The 16492-nt window shown below is 39.0% G+C and overlaps 1 protein-coding gene across 4 annotated transcripts in view; it reads right to left on the reverse strand.

Moving 5' to 3' along the window:
* Window positions 1–16492, reverse strand: part of col27a1a (collagen, type XXVII, alpha 1a) — a 66988-nt gene that overhangs the window by 31967 nt on the left and 18529 nt on the right. For all 4 annotated transcript variants that reach the window (XM_051093665.1, XM_051093663.1, XM_051093664.1 and 1 more), the window contains exons 5-13: window positions 16153–16206; window positions 14855–14908; window positions 14637–14690; window positions 10920–10964; window positions 9315–9368; window positions 8407–8451; window positions 4328–4381; window positions 3271–3315; window positions 345–398 (exon numbers count right to left, since the gene is read on the reverse strand). In XM_051093665.1, coding sequence (XP_050949622.1) covers window positions 345–398; window positions 3271–3315; window positions 4328–4381; window positions 8407–8451; window positions 9315–9368; window positions 10920–10964; window positions 14637–14690; window positions 14855–14908; window positions 16153–16206 — 459 coding nt within the window. The remainder of the gene's footprint in view (window positions 1–344; window positions 399–3270; window positions 3316–4327; window positions 4382–8406; window positions 8452–9314; window positions 9369–10919; window positions 10965–14636; window positions 14691–14854; window positions 14909–16152; window positions 16207–16492) is intronic.

The following is a 16492-nucleotide window of genomic DNA, read 5'->3' on the forward strand; positions in this document are numbered from 1 at the left end:
TTTGACAAATTAAATCTGGCCTCCATTCCAGCTCAAAGAAAGAAATGTGTACAGAAAAAACAGCACTGCTGTTGTGTGTGTGTTTGCACGCAACTGGTGAGTGGAAAATTGTGCTCAGCCAAGATACCGGAAGTAAAGACTGAGGTTTACACACAGTTATCTCACACACACAAACATGTATACTGAAGGCATTCATCCTGAACACACACACTTCCACTGCTTGTTTGGAAGCCTGCAAACACTGTGTTCATGTGCATTTCTCATCATCTCTGTTGTGAGTGTATTATCTGCTTTATGAGGAAAAGACAAAAGAATACACATGAAAAACCAAATGGTGAACTCACTGGTTCCCCGTCAAGTCCTGGTGGACCTCTCTCTCCAAAATCACCAGGAAAACCCTGAGAGAGAGAGAGATTACAACACATCACTATCAGAGTCACTGATTATTTAAACAATTAGACTTTTCTAAAGAAGCAAAAGTGGCCCTAACAAAGCTACATTGTGAGTGGTTGGGAAGATATGGCTGCTAGGGCATTCTGGATTGTTGCTAGGTATGTGGTTGCTTATGTCTTCTGTGTGTTAGCTGAGGTGTTCTGAATGGTTAATGTATTCTGAATAATTTGTAAGGTGTTCTGAGTGGTTGCTGGGTCATTATGGATGGTTAAGGTGTTCTGGAATGCTGTTAAAGTTTTCTTAGTGGTTGCTATGGTGTTCTGAATGGTTAGTAGGGTGTTCTGGATGGTTAAGGTGTTCTGAGTGGTTGCTAGGCTGCACTGGATGATTGGTAGGGTGTTTTGAGTGGTTGCATAGGTGTTCTGAGTGTTTACTGGGCCATTCTGGATGGTTAAGGTGTTCTGGATGGTTGTTAAGGTGTTCTGAATGTTTGCTGGGTCTTACTGGATGGTTAAGGTATTCTAGATGGTTATTAAGGTGTTCTGAAAGTTTGCTGGGCTATTCTGGATGGTTGCTAACATATTCTGAGTGGTTTTAAGAGTGATCTGGATTGTTGGATGGACGTTAAGGTGTTCTGAGTGTTTGTTGGGTTGTTCTGGATGGTTAATGTGTTATAGATGGTTGTTAAGGTGTTGCTGGGTCCTAGTGGATGGTTAAGGTTTACTCAGTAGTTATTAGGGCATTCTGAAAGTTTGCTGGGCTGTTCTGGATGGTTGCTAATGTGTTCTGAGTGGTTTCTAGGGTGATCTGGATGGTTGGATGGATGTTAATGTGTTCTGAGTGGGTTGTTATGGATGGTTAATGTGTTCTGGGTGGTTGTTAAGGTGTTCTGAATGTTTGCTGGACTGTTCTAGATGGATGCTAAGGTGTTGTGGATGGTTGTTAAAATGTTTTGTGTGTTTGCTAGGTATTTCTGGAAGGTTAAGGTGTTCTGGATGGTTGTTAAGGTGTTCTGAATGTTTGCTGGGCTGTTCTGGATGGTTGCTAAGGTGTTCTGAGTGGTTGCTGGGTCATTCTGGATGGTTAATGTGTTATAGATGGTTGTTAAGGTGTTGCTGGGTCCTAGTGGGTGGTTAAGGTTTTCTCAATAGGTATTAGGGCATTCTGAAAGTTTGCTGGGCTGTTCTGGATGGTTGCTAAGGTGTTCTGAGTGGTTTCTAGGGTGATCTGGATGGTTGGATGGATGTTAACGTGTTCTGAGTGGGTTGTTCTGGATGGTTAATGTGTTCTGGATGGTTGTTAAGGTGTTCTGAATGTTTGCTGGGCTGTTCTGGATGGTTGCTAAGGTGTTCTGAGTGGTTGCTATGGTGTTCTGGATGGTTGTTAAGGTGTTCAAAGTGTTTGCTGGGTCATTTTGGAAGGTTAAGGTGTTCTGGATGGTTGCTAAGGTGTTCTGAGTGGTTGCTGGGTCATTCTGGATGGTTAATGTGTTATAGATGGTTGTTAAGGTGTTGCTGGGTCCTAGTGGATGGTTAAGGTTTTCTCAATAGGTATTAGGGCATTCTGAAAGTTTGCTGGGCTGTTCTGGATGGTTGTTAAGGTGTTCTGAATGTTTGCTGGGCTGTTCTGGATGGTTGTTAAGGTGTTCTGAATGTTTGCTGGGCTGTTCTGGATGGTTGCCAAGATGTTCTGAGTGCTTAATATAGTGTTCTGGGTGGTTGTTAAGGTGTTCCAAGTGTTTGCTGGGTCATTCTGGAAGGTTAAGGTGTTCTGGATGGTTGTTAAGGTGTTCTGAACGTTTGCTGGGCTGTTCTGGATGGTTGTTACAGTGTTCTGAGTGGTTGCTAGGGTGTTCTGGATGGTTAATGTGTTCTGGGTGGTTGTTAAGGCATTCTGAACATTTGCTGGGCTGTTCTGGATGTTTGTTAAGATGTTCTGAGTGGTTGCTATGGTGTTCTGGATTGTTGGATGGTTGTTCAGGTGTTCTGAGTGGTTGCTAGGGTGTTGTGGATGGATGTTAAGGTGTTCTAAGTGTTTGTTGGGTCATTCTGGTGGTTAAGGTGTTCTGGGTAGTGTTCTGAATGCTTGCTGGGCTGGGCTCTGGGCTGTTGCTAGGGTGTTCTGGATGGCTGTTAAGGTGTTCTGGTTTCTAAGGTGTTCTGGTGGTTGCTAAGGTGTTCTGAGCTGGTATTAAGTTGTTGCTACGCACTGGTTAAGGTGTTCTGAGTGGATGCTAGGGTGCTCTGGATGGTTGCTAGGCCATTGGTATGTGGCTGCTAATATGTTCTAAGTGGTTGCTAGGTCATTGGTGTGTGGTGGCTTAAGTTTTCTGAGTGTTTTTAGCATATTTCTATCCAGCATGTTCTCACTAAACTATGGACTGGTGGATTGTTCAAATCATTAACGCTTAGCATAAGCAACAGTGGTCATTAGCGCTGCTAATGATGATATCACTCAGAGCCTTCAGCCTTGCTGATTCAACAGGAAGTTTATGAGGTCAGATGTCAAAGGTTGTGCCGATTTAAACAACCTCTGTGTGGCTGACTCTGCATCCTAATATGTGTGTGTGTGTGTGTGTGTGTGTGTCCCACTGTGGGACAATGATGATTTCATGATCCAAATAACTATACAAACTATACAACTATACAAAAAAAACAACAACTACTATTTAATAAATAATTATTTTCCAATTATTATACATATAGCTTTAATGACCTCATACTAAGAAACTACACAGACTGTTTGCACAATTAATTTGTTACACTGCAGGGCCATACAATACAATACAATGAGTAAATCATATAAAATATTTTACATTTCTCACACATGCTTACAAAAAATTCTGTATCTATAAAGTATGTTGAGACAAAACTTTACCGGCCTACCCATCTTGCCCCTCTTCCCCGGTGGACCAGGACTACCCTGAAAAAGATAGAGAGACAGAGGAAGAGAAACACTAAATAAATGCTAATAATAATTAAAAGTCTTATACCATTAGAAAGAAGCACTCTTCACTGTCTGTGTGTGTGTGTGTGTGTGTGTGTGTGTGTGTGCGTGTACATTCTGTTATCATATGACTCATCCAAACACCCTCAGCTGAGCGCCAGAACCAGCTGGAAGCAGTTTCCACTTTTACAACACACACACACACACACACACACACACACACACACACACACATACACTTAATGACATACAATGATCTACTGTCATACATCTACCAGTAGTGGGCAGCACTTGATTTAAAAATCTACCACTAATCTACTTCTATACTAATAACCATAATAATAACCAGTTAGAACTGTACCTAGAACTAGAGCAGCAATTGATAACTAGATTTGTTTTTTCCCCTTATGAAACACCTTGTGCTTGTAAGAATAATCAAGTCTGTAGTCTGACTGCTTTTTTGATTACATTTAGATTACTTTTGACCTAACTAGTTTTTCACATAGACTTGAATGGGATTATTGTGTACTATATATATATATATAAATATATATATATATATATATTCCATCCTTTGTTATCAACATCAATGAATGAATTAAACAGCAGGATTTCCCAAACTATGAATACATCATGAGAATTTACTGCCATTGTGTGAATATTATGTAATCATGTTAAGTAATCCATAAAGTAACTGTGATCTGATTAAATGGAATCTGAATTACTTGCATATGTTTACTGTTATATTGTTGTTTAATTAGTGTTTATGGTTTAGTGCACTATGAATAAAAAAACATCTTATGGTTGACCATGACGATGATGTGACTGCATTAATGAGGTATTTGTATCTGTGGGAGATTTAACGAATTCATGTGAAGTAATTTAGAGGCGTTACACAACAGCCATTTGCCGGTACATTCACCCACTGATGGAGTCTGATACGATCAGATGACTGTTGAGAACTTAGTCATAACATGAACAGACTCACTCTTTCACCATCAGCTCCAGGTAAACCAAAAAGTCCAGGAATACCAATGAAACCCTATGAAGAAAACAGAGAAACAGAGAGAAGCTCAATACTGACGTCTGGAGCAGAGCAAAGCAGGAAAGAATGATCACAAATCACGTTTTTTTCATATTTTTTTTTTACCATGTGGTTACCAGGGTGAGTGGTTGCTGGTTGCTACGTGGTTGCTAGGGCATTCTAGGTGTTTGCTAAGGTGTTCTAGGTAGTTGCTATACTGTTGCCAAAGTATTTTAGTAGTTGTTAAAGTGGTTGCTTGGGCATTCTAAGTGGTTGCTAAGCAGTTCTGGGTAGTTGTACTGTTTTCAGGGTGTCCTAGGTTATTACTAAGATGGTTTAGTATTTGCTATAGATTTCAAGGTGGTTACTAAGGTGTTCTTTGGTTTCAAAGTGTTTTCTTGGGCATTCCAGGTGGTTACTAAGGTGTTCTGAGTAGTCGGTATATGGTTGCCATGGTGTTCTAGGTGGTTGCTCATGTGTTCTGGGCAGCTGCTAAATGGTATGTGGTTGCTAAGGTGTTGTAAGTGATTGCTAAGGTGTTTTGGGTAGTTGATACATGGTATATGGTTGCTAAGGTGTTGTAAGTGGTTGCCAGGGTGTTCTAGGTGGTTGCTAAGGCGTTGCAAGTAGTTGGTGGGGTGTTCTAGGTGGTTGCTAAGGTGTTCTGGTTAGCTGCTACATGGTATATGGTTGCTAAGGTGTTGTAAGTGGTTGCCAGGGTGTTCTAGGTGGTTGCTGAGGTATTGCAAGTGGTTGCCAGGGTGTTCTGGGTAGCTGCAACATGGTACATGGTTGCTAAGGTGTTCTAAATGGTTGCTACGGTGTGATGGGTGCCTGCTAAGGTGGTTGCCTAGGTTAGTCTAAGTGGTTGCTAAGGAGTTCTGGGTAGCTGCTAAATAGTACAAGGTTGCTAAGGTGGTTTATGCAGTTGCTACGCTGTTCTAGGTGGATATTAAGGTGTTCTGGGTAGCTGCTAAATAGTATAAGGTTGCTAAGGTGGTTTATGCAGTTGCTAGGGTGTGCTAGGTGGTTGCTATGGTGTTATAAGTGGTTCCTAAGGTGTTATAAGTAGCTGCTACATGGTATATGGTTGCTAGATGCTGTAAGTGGTTGCTAGGGTGTTCTAGGTGGTTGCTAAGGTGTTCTGGGTAGCTGCTACATAGTATAAGGTTGCTAAGGTGGTTTATGCAGTTGCAAGGGTGTGCTAGGTGGTTTCTATGGTGTCATAAGTGGTTCCCAAGGTGTTCTATGTGGTTGCTAAGGTGTTCTAGATAGCTGCTACGTGGTATATGATAGCTAAGGTGTTGTAAGAGGTTGCTAGGGTGTTCTAGGTGGTTGCTAGGGTGTTCTAGATGGTAGCTAAGTTGTTCTGAGTAGCTGCTACATGGTATGTGGTTGCTAAGGTGTCCTAAATGGTTGCTAGGGTGTGCTGGGTAGCTGCTAAGGTGTTGTAAGTGGTTGCTAGGGTGTTCTGGGTGGTTGCTAAGTTGTTCTAAGTGGTTTCTGGGGTGTTCTAGATAGTTGCTAAGGTGTTCTGGTAGCTGCTACATGGTATATGGTTAATAAGGTGTTGTAAGTGGATGCTATGGTGTTCTAGTTGGTTTCTAAGGTATTGTAAGTGGTTGCTAGGGTGTTCTAGGTGGTTGCTTATTATGCTATCCCCATTAATTTCACACATCTATAATTTTCATAGATAAACACTTTAAGGAAAAATGTCATAGACAAAGTTAACACTAAAATAAAAACTCTCCAGAGCAATAAATCTAACCCAACTCATAAAGCTCGTTTAATCTTATATAATCACTGGCAATCCAGCAGCAGACGTCCACCGTATGAACTGATCACACAGATGGACAGATGAATGGAGAGCTCATGGATGGATGAACGGATGGGCGTCTTCGTGTTGATGCAGGCCATGAAGTAAGTGTATATGCCCATGGACTGCATGGTGCTGGCCTCCACAATGTAGTCCAAGGGCACATACGCTCACTTCAGGGAACAAACGATGACAACATGCACAAACAATCAGGGCACAACAATAACACCTACACAAACTCCATGCAAGGTGTTTTAACGTGTTGACATTAGTGTTGTTTCTTGTACCCAAAATGGCTTGAAGAACACAGATAACTTCTATATTCTTACAGTCGTGTGTTTATTGTCTTCATGTTTGCACAGTTAAAGCGTTTCTATATTATTTTTATTCAGTTACAGCGATAACTACATGCCTTTGTCCATATTAAGGATTTTGTAGAACATCATAAGTTCTATTACTTTTGTGAGGCATATTTGGAGTTTCTGTGTGAGGGCGCCCTCTGGCTTCCAGTATGAAAAAAAACATGCATTACATGTGTTTATAGCACTCCATAATGCTCACACCATTCTCTCTAAAGAAATTTGATATAAACAGTTTGATATAAACATATTTTAAAATACTTGTAATCAGATTACAGTTACTTTTTCATTGATTACATGATTACATATTATTCCCACAAGATTTTGTCTTTGGAAGGCTTTTGTCTTTCAAACACATTAAAATGCTTGTTAATAACAATGAATGGAATATATTTTTATTTTCTTTACATTCTTTTATTTTCTTTATATCAAAATCATGCCAAATGTAATCTAAAAGTAATCAAAAAAAGTAGTCAGATTACATTACCTAAAACGTGTAATGTAATGGATTACGTTACTAACTACAATTATTGTCATGTAATTTGGAATCAGTATTCTGAATTACACACATTAGGTAATGTAGTCTGACTGCTTTATGATTACATTTAGATTACTTTTGACCTAACTCGTTTATCACATAGACTTGGGATTGTGGGATATGGGATTATTGTGTACCACACTGAATTCATTTAAATAAATAAAATAGTGCTGTCAAACAATTCATCACGATTAATAGCATCCAAAATAAAAGTCTTTGTTTACATTATATATTTGTGTGTGTACCGTGTATATTTATTATGTATATATAAATACACACACATGCATTTAATACATTAATACATTTAAGAAAAATATGTTGTTTATATATTAAATATATTTACATGTAATATAATTTATGTGAATATAAGTATATGCATGTAAATACATGCAAATATTTTCAATATATACATGCATGTGTGTGTATTTACATATACATAATAAATATACACAGTACACATACATATGTAAACAAAAACATTTATTTTCAATTAATCACGATTAATTTAACGATTAATCACGATTAATTGTTTGACAGCACTAAAATAATTGGGGTGAATCAATAAATGTGTGAATAATATGTAATCATGTAATCCATAAAGTAACTGTAATCTGATTATCAGCATTTGAAAATGTAATCTAATTTCAAGAATTTTATATTTGGAATCTGATTACGTAATCCAGATTGTACGTAATCAGTTGCTACGCAGCACTGATTGGAAGACACATGTCTGTGTGTGTATGTGTGGTGCCTAAAAACAGCAGGGCCTCAGTCTGATTTTAAACAGGAAATTCCAGCCAATGGGGGCGGAGCCTAGCCTGATAAAGAGCCTTTAATACAGCTCAACTACAAACACAACAGCTAAAGCGTGTGTGTGCGTGAGCACGCCATATAAAGCGGCACAGTAAGAATAAAATATAAATTGAATACATCAAATAGATGACAGGGCAATATAAATGAAGGTGGCTGTACGTGTGAACATGTTAATGCGACCGTAGGAGGCTAAAAACACACATAAACGCACACTTATGGCTCGGGCAGCTGTCAGCAGCAAATTTGTCATGGTTGAGTCTCTGTTGACTCAAAAAACAGAAAGAGGAAAAAACCAGGAGAGACGAAAGAAAAGAGAAGCTGTAGTAGTAAAAATCTCTCTTATGGAGTTGAGGTCAAATCACTTGACTTAAAGTCGTAAGCTACATTTTTAGCTTTGTAAAAGATCAAACAATGCAAATAACCTAGCAACGGTAACTAGAGGCCCACTCAGACAGCTCACAATGACAGCGTTGTAAGTTGCAATCATACATCAAACGGGAAGAAGACGTGTACACACCCGAGCCCCTTTTGGCCCAACAGGCCCTATTGGACCAGGTAAACCCTGGAAGAGAAGAAAAAGAGAGAGAAGCTTCAGAAAAGGGTTTAGGATTAAGTCAACACATAATTAAACGGGCAAAATGGAGCCGAAATTAATAGCTTGTTTCTTTTGATAAGTGTCCAAACTTGTGTGCCCACAAGAATAAAAAAACATGATGAACTTATATATAATGGCTTCATATATTTAACAGAGCCGCAAACACTTTTATATTTTAATGTTTTTTTTATACATTTAGACTAATATGCAGAAAATAGCAATGGATAAATGTTTGACAAATTAGATTTAGGAAAAATGGGTTTATTTGCAATAATAACTAAATAAAATACAAAATGTGAAATGTTGATTTGACTTCTTGTATTATTTAATTATGTAAAAAAAAGACAGCACAGTTAAATTTGACCACAGAAGGCTGCAATTGACCAATCAGATTCAAGTATTCGAAAAAAACATTTTATATATTTGAACACAAGCAACTGCAATGAGCTCAAGATGTGTTAAAAAAGGAAGGCTTGTGGTTCTGGATGGATATTTTAAAAGGATGGAGATTTATTCTGATTAAATCCAAAACTCCATCAATGAAAACAACACAAGCGTGTCAAAACATCTAGATCCTATGCGGTTGGAGTAAGCAAATACATCCTTTCCTATAATTGAACGCTGTGATTTTCAATAGCGGTGGCCCGCAGCTATACTGAACAAAACCCAATATTGATGCCAGGGCAACGTACTGCTAATTTAATTGCATATTTTCCATGAGCAGTCAATGAAAAACAGCAAAACGCACTTAAACGAACAAACGAACGCATGCATGCATGCACACACACACATACACACCACACTCCACAGCAGAGGAAGATCTACTGCACCTGCCTGCCAGGATAGCCTTTGGCTCCAGCTTCTCCAACAGGACCTTGTTCCCCCTGTAAAATAAGACAAAGAGAAATATTGGTTCTCCTAATATACATTAAAGTACATACATATACTTTAAATACCCAAAAAAGTGTCTGAACATGTAAAATGCAGGAATGTCATGGCACTACAAGTGATCCTGAACCACAAAACCAGTCGTGAGTAGCATGGGTATATTTACACTGTATGGGTCAAAATGATAAATTTTTATTTTATGCCAAAAATCATTAGGATATTATGTAAAAATCATGTTCCATGAAGACATTTTGTAAATTTCCTACCACAAACATATCAAAACTTAATTTTTGGTTAGTAGATTTTTTTGGTTACCAGATTTTCTCCACCAAATACTGCCCTATCCTAACAAACCAAAGCTTATTTGTTTAGCTTTCAGATGATGTATAAATCTCAATTTTAAAAAAATTGACCTTTACGACTGTTTTTGTGGTCCAGGGTCATACATTTGGAAAAAAGAAAACCAAATAATGGCTTTCATTTTAAAGAAAGGTCACAATCAAGATAGATATTTTTGTTTGTTGGGTTTGAAATGATAAGTCAATAGATTTAGCACTGAAATTGAAGACAGGATTTAGTGGAACGTGTTCATAGTCAATGTGATAAACTATATCTAGCTGATTCAAAACACACTGAGCAAAAATGATGACGAGCAATAAAGTTAGATGCAGTTTTAAGCTGACATTTTGATCTAACGCAATGATTTTTATACAAAAGTGTGCCTTAAGTCTATGTAATATTAAGGCTTTCTCATCAATTCATTAAATATACAATAGAGGGAGTGATAATGTCTAAATGACATGATTTCTGGACATTTGTGTATGTTCGGTGGATGAATGTGCTTGATATTATTTCGAATTTTTAACTACTTTTATTTCTCCAAATGAATTTTAGGAAAAAAACTTATTTTTTGATACTCAAAAATGTAATAACTGTCAACACAAAGTAAACTGTGTCACTGTTGATTGCTTTCCTTTTCTATTAAAAAGAATATTAAAAAAAGAATTAGACATTGCTAAAATGGTTAATCTACTACAAAACAAAGAAACTGCAAAAATATATTAATAAGTGTGTAATTTGGTATCTGCCAGTAAGAGTATATTTGCTCAGCCAATTGCATGACTTTTGGGGCGGAGCTACTTGCTTGTCTGCCCAATGGCAGACAGGGAGAGTGTTCCGTAAATTTGTTAAAAATCAGTCCTTATTTTGCAATTCTGTTTTGTGATGCTAGGTGCAGAAATTACTCCTGAGTTATGAAAGAACACCCTCTGAGCAATAAAACTTTCCTCTGGGTGTGTGTGTTTGTCTTTCCTCTCACTAAACTTTTGACTTTAGAGGACGGTTCACCTTAAATAACACAGAGGTCTTTAAAAGGACTTTTTCTTGTCATGTGAATGTCTGTGTGTGTATTTTAAGAGGTAAAACTCTCCAAGAATTAATTATGATTGTGACGTTTTTGACTTAGATGAGAATATCCTCACACTTTAAATGTTTGTTTATGTGCTTGTTTGTTTGTGTAACGGTATTTGTATGTCTGCATAACTCACTGGCTCCCCGGGAAGGCCTGGTGGTCCTGGATGGCCTTTTTGTCCCTGTTCACAAAGAGGACACATGAAACGCTTAGTGATTTACACACACACATACACATAAACTGAAACAACCTACGACAAATGAAAAGCTACAAACCACTTTCTAAAAAAGGATATGGAAAAGCACGCACACAAATGCACGTCTTCTGCAGTGAGCGTGCATTTTACAGATCCATCATTATTGACCCAATCCATCTGTAGTCAATAAGCGAAGCAGTGCGTTATTTTCCATGCACGCCTTTATGTTGAACAAATTGCGCATCTGCACATGTGCGTTTGCAACATATGTGGGTTTTAGTGAGCAAGCGTGTGTGTGTGTGTGTGTGTATATATTACAGATATAAATGTTTTCCTATTGGAGTCAAGCTCCCACGAGTCTTACAGGCACATTATTGTGCTGACTACAGCAAGACGTCGACACAGAGCGGAAAATACGCATCAAAGGTGGAACAGAGCGAGAGACGGGTTTGAGGGAGGTACATAGTAAAGTGTGAGACCTTAAGACCGCGCCAGTAGACAGGCAAGAAAAAAATGGATAAACTATGAGAATATTTTCCATGTTGCATGTGAACCGCACTTCTGAGTGGTGTGTCTTACAACAGTGAGAACATGAACTGAACATGAGCTGCTAAACAGATTATCTTAGAAAACTTAGACAGACCCACAGACAGACAGACAGACAGACAGATAGATAGATAGATGGATGGATGGAATGTATGGAGGGACGAACAGACAAACAGGATAGATTCAGATTCATTCTTTCACAGACAGACATACAGATAGATAGACAAGCAGATAGATAGATAGATAGATAGATAGATAGACAGACAGAAAGACAAAGACAGGACAGGCAGAAAAACAGACAAATAGACGGACAGACAGAAAGACAGGTAAGATAGATAGACAAATAGATAGATAGGCACATAGATGGATAGACAGAAAAGATAGATAAACAAGCAGTTAGAGACGGACGGACTGATAGACAGACAAACAGGATAGATAGACAAATGAATGGACAGACAAACAGAATAGATAGACAGACATACAAACAGATGGACGGACAGACAGATAGGATAGATAGATAGACAGACTGACAGATAGACACATAGATGAACAGACAGATAGGATAGAGAGATAAATAAACAGGCGGTTAGACAGATGGACGGACGGATAAATAGACAGGCACATGGATATATAGATAGATAGACAGACAGACAGACAGTTAGACACATAGATGGACAGACAGACTGGATAGACAGATCGATAAACAGGCAGTTAGAGGGACGGACTGACTGACAGACATATAGATGAACAGATAGACAGGATAGATAGACAAATGGCTGGACAGACAAACAGGATAGATGGACAGACAAACAAATGGATGGACAGACAGACAGACAGACCGGATAGATAGACAGATAGATGGACAGACAGGACAGACAGACTGACAGATAGACCCATAGATGGACAGACAGACAGACATGATAGACAGACATGACAGATGGACAGACAGGACAGACAGACGGACAGATAGACACACAGATGGACAGAAAGACAGGATAGACAGATAGATTAACAGGCAGTTAAGAGGGACGGAAGAACGGACTGATAGACATACAGACAAACAGACAGACAGGATAGATAGACAAATGGACGGACAGACAAACAGAATAGATAGATAGACAAACAGATGGACAGACAGACAGACAGACAGGATAAACAGACTGACATAGACACAGACGGACAGATAGACAGGTTAGACAGATAAATAAACAGGCAATTAGACGGATGGAGGGACAGATACATAGACAAGCACATGGATGGACAAATAGACAGGATAGAAAGAAGCAGACAGATATACGAACAGTCAGACAGGATAGACAAATAGATGGACAGACAGGATAGATAGATGGATAGATAGATAGGCACATAGATGGATAAACAGGCAGACAGACGGACGGACAGATATATAGATAAATAGGTGGACAGACAGAGAGGATAGATAGACAGATAGAGAGGCACATAGATGGACAAACAGACAGGATAGAAAGATAGGCAAACAGATAAACATATAGACAGGACAGATAGACAAACTAATCAACGGACAGACAGACAGACAGGATAGATAGACAGGTAGACAGACAAATAGGTAGATAGACAGAGACACAGACAGATAGATGGACAAACAAACACAGACAGGACAGATAAATAGACAGATAGACAGACAGACAGACAGACAGACAGACAGACAGACAGATAGCTGGACAGTCTGACAGACAGACAGACAGACAGACAGAAACAAATTAACGTCAAGTATCATCATTCTAAAGAGAAATGTAAATAAGAACATAAAACTACAACACACACGCACTTTCTTCTCTGCCAAACCAGTGAAATCTATCCTGTCACACTCAGCATTTGAGAGATGTCTGTTTCTTCCATTACGTTTGTTTGTGGGAAACCCAGCTCTAATTCCTCCCTCTACCTCCACATTCCAGCAAACAGCCACACACATGTACCATTGATCTTTGTTTTACATTTACAAGCATTTAAACACTTATATCTACAGTACATTTACAACAAACAATTTTTTTTTGTTATAAATACTTAAAAGGATCCTATAGAATAATTTTATCAAAAAAAAAATCATTATGCTGACATGAAAAATCTTTCTAAGAAGTTGTGTTGTTTACCCACAGTCTAGTTGTTCAGCTCTAAAACATCTTTTACTGTTTACAGTTGAATCTGTGTTAAAGGTTGTACTGGATCAGCTGCTTAATCTGTCTGGCCCCTCTGAAGAATCACAGGCTGCATTGGCTTATTATTGCGTTCCATCATACCCACATTCATCCCTTTCATTGACTCGTTCATGTCGTGCTGCTGTCCGTTTTTCCAGTGGTTCTGCTTTACATTCTGATGTCTCTTTTTCTACCCACAGACACGTAACACAAAGCACATGGACCGCCGCGCAGCCTGCCAGGTATTCACAAACACACGTGCACACAGACTAAACCACATATACAGACATGCCACAACTCTTTTGTGTATGTGTGCATTAAAATTTGCACTGGGTCTGAAATGACTAGTTGCATAAAGAATTAATAATGACACTTACTGTCAGCAACTTTTATAATTGACTTTGTTTTCATTAGTTGTTGCAGCTATAGACATAACACATGCATGTTCACGACCATCGTTTAAAGCACATGTATACAGGAATCCACTACAGGATTTTTCCAGAGATCCCTCTGCTAGATCCTTCCAATGCAAACACACACACAAGGCTGTAAGCACTATTGCTTTCACTAAAGCGCCTGGCAGAGTCTAAACTTACTGTAATCATGCACAGCTGAGACGCGACACTAACGGTCATAACAAAGAGAGTTACTCATGGTGAACGACTGGCTCTCAATAGCCTCGTTTGACGTGTGTGTGCGCGGAGCATAAAGGAGTGATAGACGACTCATCGGGGATTCCCTCTGATGTTTACAGTGGGTTTTCATGGCAACGGGAGACACAGTGAGGGAGAGCGAGTGGGAGAGCGCTTCAGAGTGTTTGCGTGGGTCTGGTAAGCAAAACGGCAAACATCTGCGCTAATGTCACCCAGCAAGTGGACAGCAACATTAATGTTGAGAAATAACGGGAGAATGATTCAAGAGTTTCAAAATGTCTTACCTTACGGCCTTCCGGCCCGACTAAACCAACGGGGCCAAGCAGACCAACGTCTCCCTACAAACACAGACAGTAAACATGAGGCACAAACAGTCCAGTACTGCCACAGGAACCCATAGAGAGCAGATGCTAATGTTGCTGCTGTAACGTTTACATGCTTAAAGATCCTTATTGCTAATACCGAAGTATGTGCATCAGAACAAATGAATGTATTTTCTCACTTTTTCTCCTTTCGGTGCTTTTCCAGGAGAGAGTCCAGGGTCTCCTTTCTTCCCCTGAGAGAAAGAACAACAGAGAAACAAGAGATGGAGTTAAAATTGACTGAAGTAAATGTAAAACTTTTTGCCATATAAGGCCCAGTTGTTTAAAGACGCTAATCGGATCAAAGCAAGGCTGTTATTTCAACCATTTTGAGTTTTATAAAAGCACATTTAGAAAGCATTTAAGAATTCAAATCTTAGATGTTTACTAAGATGCTTCTATTATCTATTGAAATGCAGAATAATATTTAAAATATCAGTAAGCTTAATATAAAAGCATCATTGTGGGGGTATTTTAATTGGGAGGTGGCTGTCCTGAACCCTAACCCCTAAATTTCAATTTGGCATTTTATTCCATTGTTGTTTTTAAACTCGCTCTCATAGCTACATGGTGAGTGGATAGGTGACGCTTCAGTAGTGACATCATTGTTTTTTTTTTGGGTGTCATTTCATAACATTTAGTTTTTACGTGTGTACATCTCTTCATGTACACTTCATGTAATAAAATATATTTACAAGGTAGATGTAAACAAAACCTTAATAGGTCAATATAACCCTTCTAATGAAATTATATATTCCTGTGTTTCGGTAGTGACAAATACGGATACAAAAGACTTTTTTTAAGATGCTTCCAACTCCGACTTTTAACCAATTCTCTAGAATGGCCCATATATTACAGTAATTATGAATTTGTGTGTGCATGTACATGTGTGTGTCACAGACACAAAGAGAGTGTGAACATGTGGGACGTTTGACTCCAGGCCGTTGCACCTTAACCACGTTTGTCTTCAAAGGCCGCTTGAAATAATTAAACACAGAAAGCAGAGACCATGCAATCACACAAACACACTCCCCGCTGGGTTCCTTGGCTGTTTACCACCTTTATAGTGTTTACAGGGATGAAAGAAGTGGACCAATCACACACCAGGCCATCACACGCACACCTAACTTGGAAGCATGTTTAGTGGTTTTGGTTTATAACCCATGTTTAATACTACAGCTACACTGCACCACACAAACACTCTTTTCTCTATCATGGGAAAGATTTCCACTACCTGCTGGGCTCAAATAAATCAAAGGGTTTGTGTGTGTGTACATGTGTGTGGCTGGGTTTCCAAAATATTGTCCGCAGGGTTCTGTACGCAGCCCAATAGTACCGATGCGGTGATGAGTATAACAGAAGGCCAAACTGAGAAAGACGAGCAGAGCAGATTATCTGCGGATTATCTGACGGTAAATGTGGGCGAGTTGGTTTTTACCTTCAACCCTGGTGGACCGGGTCGACCTGGCTTGCCGTGTGGCCCTGGGGGTCCCTACAGGAAATGACATACAAACAATAGACATATTAGGAATGAATGATTAAACAAAACTGAATGCATTTCACCTACTCACTACAGAAACTTTTTATGCACCCCTTGTGGCCATGCTGAGAAAGCAACTGTGCCAACTGCAGTCTTGTCTAGTTTGATGGTTGTGTTTTCTTATGCTTGCATATTTAAGTATGCTTTGGGCATTATGTGTTTTTTTTTAGAAGCAAATTCGTAGCTTCATTTGACTTTGACCTTTCAAGCGACCCTGACCTTGTTCTTATTTTAAACG

The sequence above is a fragment of the Labeo rohita genome, chromosome 21 (genome assembly GCF_022985175.1).
Source record: "Labeo rohita strain BAU-BD-2019 chromosome 21, IGBB_LRoh.1.0, whole genome shotgun sequence".
Lineage (NCBI taxonomy): Eukaryota > Metazoa > Chordata > Actinopteri > Cypriniformes > Cyprinidae > Labeo > Labeo rohita.